Source organism: Sipha flava, unplaced genomic scaffold (assembly GCF_003268045.1).
Source record: "Sipha flava isolate LNK unplaced genomic scaffold, YSA_version1 259_pilon_pilon, whole genome shotgun sequence".
NCBI classification, from domain to species: Eukaryota; Metazoa; Arthropoda; class Insecta; order Hemiptera; family Aphididae; genus Sipha; species Sipha flava.
The window spans coordinates 127,586-143,320 of record NW_020272920.1 but is presented as its reverse complement, the minus strand read 5'-3'; the positions used below and the strand labels follow the sequence as shown (position 1 = coordinate 143,320).

At 37.4% G+C, this 15,735-nt stretch overlaps 1 protein-coding gene across 1 annotated transcript in view; it reads left to right on the top strand.

Moving 5' to 3' along the window:
* Positions 1 to 982: 982 nt before the first annotated feature.
* LOC112684965 (protein jim lovell-like) overlaps positions 983 to 15,735 on the top strand; it is a 25,384-nt gene continuing 10,631 nt past the window's right edge. The window contains exons 1-3 of the mRNA XM_025556710.1: positions 983 to 1,556; positions 13,921 to 14,090; positions 14,230 to 14,401. Coding sequence (XP_025412495.1) covers positions 1,506 to 1,556; positions 13,921 to 14,090; positions 14,230 to 14,401 — 393 coding nt within the window. The 5' untranslated portion in view covers positions 983 to 1,505. The remainder of the gene's footprint in view (positions 1,557 to 13,920; positions 14,091 to 14,229; positions 14,402 to 15,735) is intronic.

Genomic DNA, 15,735 nt, shown 5'->3' with positions numbered 1-15,735 from the left:
TGTGTGAACATTGTAAATTAATGAATACGTTCGAGATTATACATTTTAGATTATCTAAAAATATAATAAATTTTACTAAATTCCATAAACGGATCGCAATAAAATTGTTATTAATACGCGCGGTATTAAATTAACGATAGTTTTGAAACAAAAATTCCCAGTAGGGGCAATGGGAGCGACGCGGTATTTCTCATAACGGTCGCGAGACCGGGAAGTCGATTTTACACCAGTACGAAAAGGACCTTCCGGTGGCCGTCATCGGTACGACCCGGAGGACGCGAAACCCGTCGACTAGACTACAACGATCCCGTTGACGTTCACGCTTCCAGTGTTGTGACGTGCACCGTCGTGTTTCGAACTCGTCGATCAACTTTCGGAAGCGTTACACGAGTGCTCGTAAATTTAGAATTGTTTTTGTTTTCCTACCAAGTGAAACCCGTCCAAACGGTAACCACCGCCGCTCGTTTCCCGTCGACGGAATCGCGTCTTTTCGAGCCGCCGCGGCAGACGACGGTCTTGGCCGCGTAACCGATCGGTGCCCGAAAAAACGGAGTTACGAGAGACCGCCGCGAAAACGTCAGCCGAGAACGCGTCGGCGGGGCCCAATCTTAGTTGCGATTATCGTACGCTGTTGTCGTACACGTTGTCGCGGTACGGTGGCCGCGACGGGTCAGCCGACCCTTCAAGACGTTTCGCACCGGGAACTTATGATATAGCGCGTAGTCGGACCGCCGCCGCCGCCGCCGCCGCCGCCGAGACGGCGTTAGTGGCGCGCGCGAGGAGGTGGTCGCGCGGCGGCGGCGGCGTAACGCGCGAAGAGCGACGGGTGGGGGGTAGAGTCCCGGGGGAGAGGGTGTGGAGGAGGGCGGTCGCATGCAAATACACGGTACACATACGCGCGCACGGACACACGCGCACGCGCCCGACCGCGTACACGCACACACGCGCGCGTACGCCGCGCACGCACACCACCAGTCGCCGCGTTAAGACCGTCACATGCCGCTGCCCCTCGGCACACGCTAACGTGCGTCTTCCGCGGACGGAGGTGTTTCGCTGTTCGGTTCGTAACGTATTCGTTATTTTTTTTTTCTCTCTCTTCCCATTTCCGAGACGCGAAAAACGGTCGACAATAGACGACGAAAACCGCGCCAGCATCTTTAGGTAGATCGGAAACCGGCGCCCGACAACGATTCTCCCGATCGTTTAACACACGCGTTGCGCTTTTTTACGACCGCGAGTGGACCGCGTGCGTTCGTGCGTTCGCGTGTCGGTGCTGCACCGCGCGACAATATTGTTATTATTGTTATTATTATGTTACGTGGCCGACCGCGACATGTTCACCGGCCGACGGGTTGACGATCGTCCGGACATTCGTTCGTTTTCGGCTCTTCCGGCCGTAATAACGCGCTGCGCGACACCGTTTCGAAATCCGTTCTCGTAGTCCGGATCATCTCCTCCTCCCGGATACTCACCACCTGCACCTCCGATCCCAGCCGATATTGAAAATGATCGATCGCCGCCCGGACTTAGAAGTGATCGACGTGTCTCAAAACGGGGTAAGAATTTTTTTCACGATACTCCATAGGTGTTGGATCGGTACGTTTTAGGCGAGCGTTTTATACGCGTTTGCCATACGTTATTCGACGGGAAATCGTTTTCTTGCACGTTTCCATCAGATTCGTTGCACCTTACCTGCGGTGATTTATTGTTTTTGACGAGCATGGGAATATTTGTGACTAACCGTGCGCTGATTTCTTACCACAGTGCCATACACTGCGTTTAACCGACTTACTAATATCAATCGAATAACACTAAAATTATTTTATTTACCAGAAAACATCGAGTTTGTTTACTGAAATCGTTATTAAAAACTAATTAGACACATTATTATTTCACTTCGACGTGCATCGAACGAATGAAGCAATAATAATTTAATACTGCTTATTGTTGCAATGTGTTTAGATAGGATTATGTTAATGGTTATGATATCTGTTAGTTTAATAATTTCTGATTGGAAAAAAAAAATAAAAAAATATTGAAACAAAATAAAATAGCGAATCCTTAGTGTCGAAGATTTAACACGTTGGGAGTAGTGAACTGAAATTTCCCGCCAAAAAAGGGTATTCGCGGGAACATTTGAAATACGTGTGCGTATTTACCTGATCATCAACTTTGAACGTTCTATACGAAAAATGTCCGTCAACGTATCTTTCAGAAACTTTTCAATGAGAAAACTGATATTATATTTTAGTACCCTTCGATCAACATAATAATCGCAAAGGTGACATTTTTTCAATATATCATTCTCTATTTAAAAAACTAACGTTTCGCATAACTTTTTATTGATTCTATAACGAAAAAACCATGTGATTAATTATTGTTGCAAAAAACCATGTACGATCTTAGTTAATCATAAAACTTACGAATAGATCGATTCGAAATAAAACACGAACAATGTAGATATTAATAAATCGGTACAATTATAAGAGAAAAAGTGAACTTTTTGAATACTTCTGCGCGTTTAAATTTGCAACTTTTATGATGTAAGACAATTTTTACCATTTAAATAAAATACAAATAATATAATATATTTACCTATTTCAAAGAATAATTTTTATTTAAACTGCTGTTAATTTTTTGAAGAAATTATGTTTTATAAAAAAAAAAAATTCACACTCAAACGTGATTTTACTATCAATTTTTTTTAATTCGATTTGATAAATTAAACATACATATATATGAACAAATCCAAATAATATATACACCCCTAAACGCGGATTATTCTGTACAAATAATGTTAAATTTAATTTTTTCGTTAAACATAATAAAAACTAATATTTGTTCTCAAATATGTTTACCTTGTTTACCACTATTTTTTAAAAATGAATTAATAAATTAACCTACGCATGTAGAAAATACATTGAAAATAATTGAATTTATGAAATGCGTGTTTAATTAATGTTTAATAAAACGGCAGTTCGCATTGTTTGATTAATGTATGCACACGGTTGTTGATACGGTTTTCTGTTGAAAATGCAAAATGCATCATACGCGATTGATGCATAAGTCAATAATTGTTGAATGTTAAAAATCATAGATAATATACGATGCATATGGATTTATATTTCACGATGCCGGAATTTTAGAAATAATATTATTTCAAATATTGACTAAGGTTAAACTGAGATAACTTATTATTGTAAAACCAGTTTTAAACACGTAATGGCATTGTTTACACATTTCATATTGTTTAAAATGTAATTTATTTACATAACTTCACAAAATCCTTTTTTTTCCTTAAGAATGGTATATGATGTACGGAGTTCGTGTTATACATTTGAAGAGAGTTCAACAAGATCGTGTTGCGATCATCTGTCTTACGGCGATGACATTTCTCTAGGAAAATACGGTACTCTAATCAAATTAAGTACTTAAACCGCTTCGATTTTACAATCATAGCGAATATTGAGATAAAATTATTTTCAAAAAAAATTATATAACATACTATTATTAATTTTAAGTAAACAATATCGAACTTAATATTGAGAACGGGATCGAGTAAAAAGCAGTCGTTCACGGTTACACTATGGTATCATATTAGTTTTATAACATAATTTTCGTATTGAAAATGTTGATAGTTGATACAATTTTCGATTATTTTTCGTAATTTTTACACGCATAAGATATCAAATTTTAAAAATAATCGCCCGGACCAAGCGCGCGATTCACGATTCCAACGTTCTCCTTTCATTTATTGTAAATGCATGAAAAAAAAAAAAAAAAAGGATTCGTCTACACAAGAGACTCATTGTGGTCTCCGACGCGCATAGTAAATCCCACTCGTACGTGCGTGTTGACGAATGTGAAAAAAAAAACACAAGCAGTCGTTGGTGACGGGAGAGTTTTTTTTCGATCAACGGCGCGGAGCGTGTGGAATTTCCTGCACAGGTTTCCTATTGGGGTTTTTTTTTCTTTTTTCTTCTCCTCCACCACTTGTTGTTCTCCTCCTAGGCACACGTACGAAACCGACTGATCATACGTGTACTTATCGCACCGGATGTTAACTCCTGCGACATCGCGGCCTCTCCGGTTCCTCAGCACCTTATCGCCGCCGATGACCGTGTAGCAGCGTGTCTAAAACGTTCCGTTAATCGCAACTGCACGCTGAGAATTGCGAAATGTTTGCAGAGCCCGTGACGGGCTTTGCGGTGCCGAATACGACAGGACCGTCGACGGTTTCGATCGTTTCTCCTGAAAACTGATTTAAACGTACAGTAGAATACGATAGAAATGATGTGAATTCGTTTGCTTTTAGTTCGAACAACCGACTCCATTCGACGATATTTTTCTGCGTAACGGGAAAACATTTTTCAATGACTCAATCGATGATAGATATTTTATCACACACTTTTAAATTTCGTTGTCCTCGGTGGTTTATTATTTTTTTTTTTTTTTTACCACACGAATTGCATCGTAGCGCATACGGCTGATCAGATCCTGATGATCGGCGACCGCTAAAAGCCGTCGTTCCCTTCCCCGCCCACATTATTAATGTAATTTCTATAACTATTATTTGTTTTGGCGTTAAATCGTGTGAGGGGGTGACTCGCGATACATATTATTATCGTCGAATAACGGTGATTAGCAGCGAAGCCGGCCAGGTGTCGGCGGTGGTAACGGCAGCGGGTTGGCCGCGCACCGGTAGTGAGTCGCGTTCGGAGTGGGCGGAAAGAGGGTATGTTAGAAGAAAAAACTCGGAGGACGTCATGCGTGCGCGGGGTCGGGGGGGGGGAAGGAAGAAAACGGGGAATCGAAGGGACGTGGCCGGGCGTGCGCGCGCCAGTCGAATGGGTGTTGCGAGTTCGGGCAGAGAATAAAAGGGGAAAAAATTGGGCGGGCGAGCCGAAAGCAGTGGAGGCGGAGAAGAGAAGAAAAACGACGGGGGAAAAAAGGAAGAAGGAACGGGCGCGTGCGGGCGTGAAAGAGAAAACGAAAAAGAGCTCATTGCTCGTATTTTAATAGCTTTCATTAGCACGCGCGACCAGATACGAACGACGCCGCCGGGTCACACTTCATCCCGTCTCGTCGCACGCACACGCGAATTATATTTTCACGCACATAGACACTAGGTACACACAACACACACGGGGTGCCCACTCGAAAAACGCAACCGTTGAAATCACGACGACGGGATGAGCCTAAAACGGAAATCGAAAGCGAGTGCGTATATCCGACGGTGAAAAACATGACGTGTCCTCGGTGCGGTGATCGCGTCGTCTCGTAGCCGTTCGACGACTACTGCTTCGGATAGCGCAGCAACAGGTTTTCCGACCGCCACCGTTTATTTTTCCCGCTGAGCACATGCTGTCTCGATCACCATCATCATTCGTCACCCTTTCTCTCTCTCTGTGGAGGTAAAATAGCCGACCGGATTGCGCGAGCGGTACTCCGCTCGTGTTCGAAAGTCGTAAGTTTTCACAACCACGGTAACGATATATCGACCGCACGCCACTGCCCCGCGAAACCGATATTCTCGATCCAAGAGCCCGGGCCGCTTCCGCGAGCAACGCGTTTCATCGCCGTACCGTAAATCCACTCGGTAAAACCGTCGTCAAAACTCGCTACACGATATCACACCCATCACCAGGTGGATACCCGACTTTTGCGTCACCAAGCTCTTAACTCGTCTTGAGTTGGTGGTTGATATCGTCTCAAAGTCGTGTGATTTACATACGAATGATTTAAGCCTACCATGCCGAAAACAGAAACCTTTCCGCGGCCCGGACGGTAAACGGACCGTCTCGTTGTTCGTAGACAAATCACTCGACCGGGTTGTCCGCGCGACGATATCCTACGCAAGCGGTGTGCGATCGCGTTCAGTCGAATTTTTTCCCGAACCGTTTTCAACGCTGTGCGGTTCGGCCCGAGGCGGTAACTTCGCCCCGACTCGAAAAGCAATCAACAACGCGCATGGTCGTGATCAGAGCAGTTTTTAGTTTATGTTAGGGTATATTAGAGCCTACATCGGGAACCTTTAAATGCGGCGATCGCGATATATTTGTTTTTTTAAAACATCGGTAATCGATTATTATTATTATTATAAGCTGTTAATAAACTTTTTTTTTTTAAAAAAAAAAAAAGTAAAGGAGAAAATATGAAATCATAGTATTTCCTGGATATAATTAAATTGTTGTAAATTTGAGACAAAGTTCGAGACCCCCTTTGCCTAAAGAAATGAGATTGTAATTCGTGAACCGGTAAAACGAAACAATTATCACGATAATTACGTGTACGACGCTGTAAACAAGTCGAAATAGTTAACGTTTACTTACAACGTCGAATTGTTGTATTGTTTTATCGGTATTTCGAGAGAAACGATATGTTTAAACAGAAAAAAAAAAACCACACAATACACACAACGGCTGTACGTATAACATTGACTTGGCAATAAAGTAAGCTTCATCATTTATATTCCGACGATACTCGCACCCTTCCCTAGCAAACCGACTGCAAAACCACCAATGGTTCGTGAAAGTTTTCGCTGTATATTTATTACGTTCGCCTAATATGTTTCATTGGATTTTCCACAACTCTAAACATGTCTGAAGAATTTCCCTTTCTTTTCCCTTTTTTTTCGCATCTTTTTTATGTGTCCCGTACTGTACGCTAATATACATCGTATATTTCGTTCGAGGCACGGTCGCAATAACGGGACGTGTATGTTCCCGTTAAAAATCCCTTTTAAATTAAAAATGTAACGATAACAGCCTCATAAACGCAAATCATTTACAAAACATGAAGATACATCAAACGGTCTTAAATTTATAATCAACATTATATCCGGTTGGACAGATTATAATATTTAATTAGATACCCAACGTATGAAATAAATCCTGGAATACACGTTGGATAATTTATTTTTTTTTTACGTACAGATAGATACTGCATTGTTTTTTATTTATTTTTAATATCAATATTATAATAGGTACTGATCATTTTTTTTTAAAAAACACAATAAATATTTTTACCGTAGAACAATAAGTATTTTTCTTATGATTTTCTTATTGATATTCTTGACTATGGACCAATACGAATGTTAACATTATAAAAACAAAATTTACTATACAATTATGTGCATAATATAAACATAGATTCTAGCACACGGAAAGCGCATTAACAATTAGACGGCTGTACTGATTTTTTTTCTTTTAATATTATCAAGCAAACAATAATGGGAACATATAATAACACATGCTATTTACATGTTATATTATTGTAAATAGATAATTATGTTCCGTATCGATCCCATACATTTGGAACCGTTTAACTGTAATAATATTCAACATAATATTGTAACAATGATTAGGTTAATGCACGTATTATATTAGTATTTGTTTTATTAGAGAACATAATAGTATTTTTATCGGGAATGCTTGTATTCCACAAATACGTGCATTGCTACAAAGATAATAGAAACCTTGGAAGTAATTTTCACGGCAAAAAAAAAGGGAAATCGTTCGAACACTTCGCACCGCTGTCCGTAAGTCGTAATATCGTAATGTCTCATGGAGAATCGGTAGATATATTCTGCACATACGCACATTAGCGGGCAGTTGACATTGAACGTATTTTGTCTGTCGCATAAAATAGTAATGTGCATTTGGCAAGAACGGTGATAATATTTTGTCCTCCACAAGTTGCATATGAATTTAATTCGTTGACTTATAATAGCATAATATGTTTAACATTATTATTATTATTATTATATTACTGTAACAACAATGTTTCGATTCAAACATTGAACGCAACGTAAGTCTAATAACGTAAGACCTTATGTGCTTATTATCAGAGTCGCTTAAAATATATGTCTCATAAAATAATAAAAATGAGTACACATACAATGCGTCGATTGATGGTTTTACTGAATACGTAATAATAGATGACATATTGAATGTTGTTGTAATAGCTTATAGCATTAAAAAAATTACACTCGCAAGTTATAATTATTATGTTATGATGGAAAATATGTCCAATAGATATTCGCTGTATAGAAAGTTATGTAGTTTTATTATACCTCCACTAGGTATTTTTTTTCCAACAATAAATAATGATTAAACGATTACAGATCGTACCGATTTAAATGATGTGACTTTACGTGATAACGTTTTAAAATAATGTAAATTTATGAATGCACTTTAAACCATAAGTAGGTATAATTGGAATGACTAAAATATGCGAGACAATGAAAATGGTATAATTTTATCATATAGTTGTATTTTTTACTATAATTTTCCTGCGTAAGTTTAACATTTTGATAAACTTTATCTATTCGACTGACATTATGTATAGTTTTAATAACAAGTATATTATTTGTTGTTGAATTACTGAATAAATGGATACTTATTAATTATGAATAGTATAGAGGTAAATATAAAATGTTAAACAAAGGCAATTGAAGGCTGCAGAGGAAAAAGGTTAGTAGTCCCTTCATTCAACATGGTAAATATAACATTTTCAAAACCTATTTGAAATTTCTTTTAAAGTTCGTATTAATGAAAATTAATTTTATTTTAAAGATCAGTTAATAAAAACGGATAATGTTAACGATCTATTTAGAAAAACTATTTGATAAACGGTCGAAATAGACTACTACTCTTCTTCCCTTGTACTCGTCATGTTAATAAAAAAAATAAACTATTCTCTATACGAAAATACAACTTATTAGTTACATAATTAGTATAACAGGTGTCAAAAAAATATTGAAACAATATTAACTATTTACAGATTACTGATTGATTTAATGAGCTTAATTTTTACAATTATATTTATCTATTTTGCTAAATGATAGATATTTTTGATGGCTACGTTAGCTATTTAATTCTACAATTTCACATAATCATGGATGAAAGTGATTTATAACTACAAATGTGTGGTTGTATTTTACAGTGGTTAGCACAGTTTAATAATGACAGTTAATACAGTTTCATGTATTATAAAAGGTATTAGACACATGATAAAAAATGATTGTATACAAACAGTATAAAAAAAAATAAAAATAAATAAAAATAAATGAAGGAGTTATTTTCAAGTATGATTGTCTTATGTTAAGTTAATATTATTTATTGTGGTAACATGTAGTTTTCCCAATATGTTACAATGATAGGAGATAGTATATAAGTATTAATTATAGTTTTCTATTTATTTATGTTTGAAAATTCAACATAAAACACAGACTCCCTAATACCTATTTATTTATTTGTTTATTTAAATTTTTTAAAAAGTAAATAATTTAATTTACTTTTTTATTTACTTTTTTTTTACTGATAATAAAAGAAGTACTTAATACTTGCAATAAGTAAATAATGTGAAACCAGAAATTTAGTCAGTATATTTATATGCTAGTTGACAGATAATAAGCTTATTCAATTTCTAATTTATTTCGACACTTTTTAAAAACGTTTATTTGATATTTTAAGAATATAATTTACTATAAAATATGTATTTTAAATTTAAATTGTTTTTATTTACTAAATATATGAAATACATATGGTACATTATAATTAGAAGCATGACTAAATATTAATTTGATAAATTTGGTTTAAAATAATTGTTGTATTATTTGTTTTTTAAATGTTTTCTAACCTTTTAGCCATTATTTCAATTAATCCGTTTTAATATGATTCATATTTTATAATTAACAATGGTTGTATAACCTGTGTTGAGAGTCTGATAATTTACGATACTGCTAGGTACTATAACGGTAAATCGGAATATTATTGTATTATACAAATAAAAATAAAAAAACCATAATTTTACATCTCTATTCCTACATTTTTTTAACATATACTAAACATATTACACTAAGATATGTGTTCTGTATTTATAATTTTTTTCGATCATCGATGTTTTAAGTGGAATCACACAGATACTGTACTTATCCACAATTATAATAGAAAATTACAAAATCTCAAAAATTCTTTAAATGGTCATGTATTTTGATAAGAAATAGATGTTAATTTTGTCTTAGTGGTTCGAACCTCAAGACTGTTTAACCCCCTTTCCACGATTCTAAGCTTATTTACATTAAACTAGTTAAAATAAAAACTAGTTATAAATTAAACTAGTTAAAAAATGAATAAACTAGTTATAACAGCTGTTATGGGGAAAAAAGCTTGATTTTGTTATGATATTATGAAAACGTTTCAAAAATATTTCTTATTTTTGTTGTAATTATTTATACACACACATACACACATATTGTATACGTATGACTTACATAAGGCAAATTAATCAAATTGCAATCTAGAATCGTATTATATGCGTTGCGATTATTCCAGAAACTCTGAATCAGTTCGCAAAACCGCTACTGATTTTTATGGTTCGAAATCGACGGGTTAAAATTAGTTTAGGTAGATTATGTTAAGTACATTTAAAAATGTACATATTAAAACATTTTATCATTAAATACTTTTTTTTTCAAATTTAAAGAATGAAGTATGAAATAAAAAATGTTCTAGTAATTTTTTAATACTTATTAACGATATTCATTTTTTTTTTTTTAATTTCCATCCATGCGCGCAAAAATCGTTTTTACCGGTGAAAAGTTTAACTAAAATAAAAACCGCTGAACGCACATACTATACGTTATAAAAATTAATTATTATGTAATTTTAGATTATCGTTATATAGTAGTGTATGTTGTTTTTAAAACTGTTGTACTGTGCAGTGTTGGGTTACACATGGGTGTAAATCGTGTTGGAGACGGATATTAATATTATTACATCGTTTCAAATAGTCCGTATTATATAGGTGCTGCAGTTAGCGTTAATAAGTTGAAAATGGTATTTTTTTTTCTGGCGCGATATTAACGGTGTCGCATGACGTTATTGCTGTGGGAATCTATAATGATATCCAAACACGTATTGTTTCCAATTTATACTCATAGGCCGAATCTTGAATTTGTGGATCGGATGGAGATTATTGAGAGAGAGAGAGAAGAGAACTCTGAATATGGAATCCCGTTAAAAAAAAAAAATTAAAAAACCATACAAGAGTGTTTGTATAAAGATTATTATAACGTTGAGAAAAAAAAAACGAAACGAAACGAAACAAAAACCGATTAAATCGGCAGTTCTTGCAGATTCACACACGGTATTATTGGCTAACACGTGGGTTTTTTCGATGGTGTTTTTTTTCCTTTGTTTTTATTACCGAACACCATGATCGATCGATAACAACTTGTCGAGATATCCGTCTTGCCAGTGTCGCGCCACCGGACGCTGTAGTCTCCAATTGATAAAATGTGTCTACTAATCACTAATCGCGAACTATTTGGTCTCACAAGCGGAAATGCTGGCGGAAAACTCTCGAACCCGCGGCGACCGCACAACAGTGTGTCTGAAGGTATCTTTAGTTTTTCGACGAGCATGGCACGACGTGTAATGTTTGGCATTACAGTACTGCCAAATTACGAATCGGTTCGCCCAAGTTGTTCTGTGTGGTGTGCTAACGTTTTGATTACAAATTGGAATAGATACCGATGGGATGCTTTTATACAAATGGGTTTTCACTTCCCCGTGTCTGCATGGTAGGCCCAAGCGTGCACAGTTTTTATTCGACCGGTTAGAGTAGTTATTTTTTTTTTCTACCGACCACCTAGTTGAAATACGTCAAACATACGTCAGGGGTTTGTACGCACTCTGTACGTATTCATATCACGAGAACGCGTAAGAAGTTTACGAAAAAGTACGTTCCCCTCGCATTAGATGAAATCGCCCCCGTGCATGGCTGTACGGTCAGAACGGAATGTGTCTGTTGAAATATTTTGCTCGGGACACGTTTGCTTTGGCGGTACTCGTTTCACGTGTTTTTCGCGTTTCCATCACGTTTCTCGATTAAAACGCATCCGACGAGCTGTAACGCTGCAACCGTAAGACAACGCACTCGCGACTGCTGTCCCTTCCCACCCCGACCACGATACATCTAAGACAGTAGTTTTAGCAATATGACATCAAGTGGGCGAAGTTTCTGATTTCACATACAATTTCGTTGTCAACATTGTGTCCGTGACAAATCGCGGAGGCGGTTCTTCCGACGATGATCGCGCCCGCGGATGCACCGTCGATCGATTCGAACGTGCGATGCGATTTGTTCTCCACGTGCACGCCGCACGACTGTTATTACCGCGTCTGCAGCCGTAAAGATCCGCCGGAACGCGAATATTTGTATTTTTTTTTTCTTTTTGCTTTCCTCTCTTTCAAATTTTTCTCCGTTTTCCCCGCTTTCGTCGCACATCACGCGCACGCGTTTACCATATCGCCGATGCGACCCGCGGCACCGGGTACGCGCGCACGTCATCGTTCTCTGTGTTATCGCGCGACTGCCTTTGACCCAGTGCCGCAATTGCACTTATTTGTGTCCCTCCTCCCTCCCCATGGGTCCGGTTAGAAACGTTGATGTACAACAATGTGTAGATAACAAAACCGATCAATTATCGTTCGATCTCCCATCAACAAATTTTTATTACAAAACGGTTTTATTCTCTCGTTTTCTATATATTTTTCTTCATATTTAATTATCGGACCCTATTATAGGCTAGGGCCATGGGCCCGTGCGTTTGTCACACGCAATACACTCGGATATCGCGTTACCCGTGCGTAGTGCCTACATGGGGTTACGACAGCCGCGCACGCGTTATCAACAACGCAGTGCAATGCGGTTGTACCGTTGCGTTTCGAAAATTGCGTAGCCGTGATGTCACGCCTTCGGCATGCAGGCGACGACTAGAAATCGCGCGCGTGTTCTTCGCATGGAATGCGTCGCTGCGGATCTCCGTCGTCCGTCTTCAGCTTGGCCCCTCGCACCGCGTACGTTTGGGTCGTGCGATATTGTTTCCGACGCGCGTTGTGTAGCAGTCCGAATCAAAAATCGTTACGTGATCGCCTACTTGCCAACAAATACGTTTCGATTTCACCGAAACGCGAACTTTCGTCGCGGCAATCGTACCGCACCGCTTCAAATCCCCTGGCGATCAAACGCGTGTTGCGCGTTCTTGATCCCTACGTTCCACGTCCGACTAGCATCGCTAACATTGGTTCCCGTCGAACTCTAGCCGTCCCGCAAACGCGCGTCACGTGCTGCGGAATGCGGTTGAACGCAGTAGAAAAATATTGAAAAGCGTACTCGTACAGGAAAAACAGCGCGAGAAACACATTTTAAACACGTCCCGCGATCGAAACAACCGCGCCGAGAAACAACGAAACACATTTGGACGTCGTACGGATCATATCTTCAATGGCTTTTGAAGTTTTCAGTAGGAATACGTTTTCCGCACCTTGTGCAAAACGTTATTGGTTTATTGTTATCCTAAAATGAAGAAATCTGATTTACCGTGCTTTTAATGTCGAGTTTACGGTCATTATAAACTATTCAAATACCTTTTTTTTTCTCCATAAAAATATTTTTAAAGTCACGGAATTTACGACACCGTAATTTTTAATGTACTTGCCGCCCTTCCGTGTCGTACTTTGTCATTACACAATTCAGGTCCCTTTTTTTCGAAAGTAAACCACAGCGTTTTCTTTTCACCATAGGCACCTATTCTTTTCACAGTTCCCTGAGGACGAAATGCTGCACGATTTTAATTTCAATAAATTACCCCGGTCTCGTTACTAACAATATCCCGTACACAAATGTTTCATAATCATGTCATAACCGAACTTGACACGTCGTTGCTCGCGGTCTTATCACAATAATATTTTCACGTCGACGATATTGATTTCCGTCGCGTACGACTCGTCGTATTATTTCATCGCGATCGAAGTCGAACAAGTGACGTGGATATACTCGGAGCTGGAAAAACTCCCGTTTCTCGCATCGTACAAGTTTGATAACAAGATGCTATTGTTTGTTTCCGTATAGTTGCTATCGGATATGGACACGCCGCAGTACAGTCTTCGGTGGAACAATCACCTGGTCCACATGATGGACGCCATCGAAGTCCTCCTGCAGAACGAAACGCTCGTGGACGTCACGTTGGTTTGCGAAAAGACCCAGTTCAAAGCCCACAAAGTCGTCTTATCCGCTTGCAGGTAACTTTTTACGTTTTCTCGTGCTCGACTTTCATCGCGGACGGAGAATTTTTGCCCCATATTTTTTCTTTTATCCGTTTCCACAACGATTCCCCTTCGTTTTAATTACATCGCCTTATTTTATTTCTTTTTTCCCCAGTCCGTATTTTCAAAGACTGTTCTCGGAGACGCCGTGCAAACATCCCGTGATCGTGCTCAAGGACCTTCCCGACTGGGAGATGAGAGCTATCATACACTTCATGTATAAAGGGGAGATTAACGTTGGCCAGGAACAATTGCCGCTGTTGCTGCAGGCCGCTGAAACGCTACAAGTACGTAAACATTATATTATACACTATTATTAGTGCTGTTAGGGCCCCCGGAGAAGACCCATACGCGTATTATGTCCGAATACAAATTATCGGACGCAAATTGTAATACTCTTCGCCGAATTGCATACGACCTTAATTTTTCGCGCTCCAAGTGATTCAACGTAACAATGCTGAAAGAGGATTACGTGTACCTACCTACCACTGTGTATAAGGGTCGTTTTTGATCAGTTTCGAATACAGGTAGATTTTGAACTGCACTTGAACCCTATCGTAAACCGTGCTAATATTGGCTCGCAACATTTATACTACACAATATAGTATTATGACGAAAAAAGTATAAACTACCCCGAGCTCGTTCTAATCTATCGAAATCTAAATACGACGAACTGCTAGTCCGTAACTACAATATTATGTACCAATTAAATTGTACGGCGAACGTAAGGTACGGAGCATCAAATATTTCCTACGACCGGCCATAACTAGTTTTAATCAATATCATCTGTGAACGTCTGTGATAGATGTCAATTTAAGTACATTATATTCAGAAATTTTACGTTTTCATATCGAACGAGAAAAATACATTTTCAAACATAACGTGTGTTATTTATTTGTACACAGTACGTTTTCAAACATCGAAACATATTAGCTTAACAACAGGGTTCGCCAAGATAATTCAAAGTAATGGATTATAGGTTAAAATAATTAATCTAACTGATTGTTTTATGATTAAAAAATAATATTTTAATTAAAATAATTTTAGTTTTGAAAACAACATAACAAATATATATACAGTATGAATTATTTTATTTGTGAATAAATAAATAAAAATAAATCGCGAATTATATTCGATTGGGTCCAATGAAATTGAAAATCATAACAATAAAATACTTATAACAGTGCAAATAACAAAAGTATAAGTAATTATAATAAAGATCATGGTAAGATAAACCACTAATTTATAATGATAACATTTACGGCTTAATTTTCGATAGCACATAATATATTATAAAACCTATCGAGTTCAATAATGTTATAGCTTCAAGTTATCTATGAAACATTTGAGTTGAACTAGATTATGTAGATTAATAAATAATGAATAATAAAATAATAAAAAAATTAATTAAAATTAAAAATTATTAAACGGTCAATGCTCATTAATTAATAAATAAAAACATTTTTGTTGCGATTTTATTATTTTTTTATTCAGTCACAATTTTATTGACTTAGTGTATACAGATAGTACTTTACAAATATAATTATATTTCAGGCTAAGCATTTATTTATTTCTATAAATAAATTATTATCTGTATATTTATTTATATATTAATAAACAA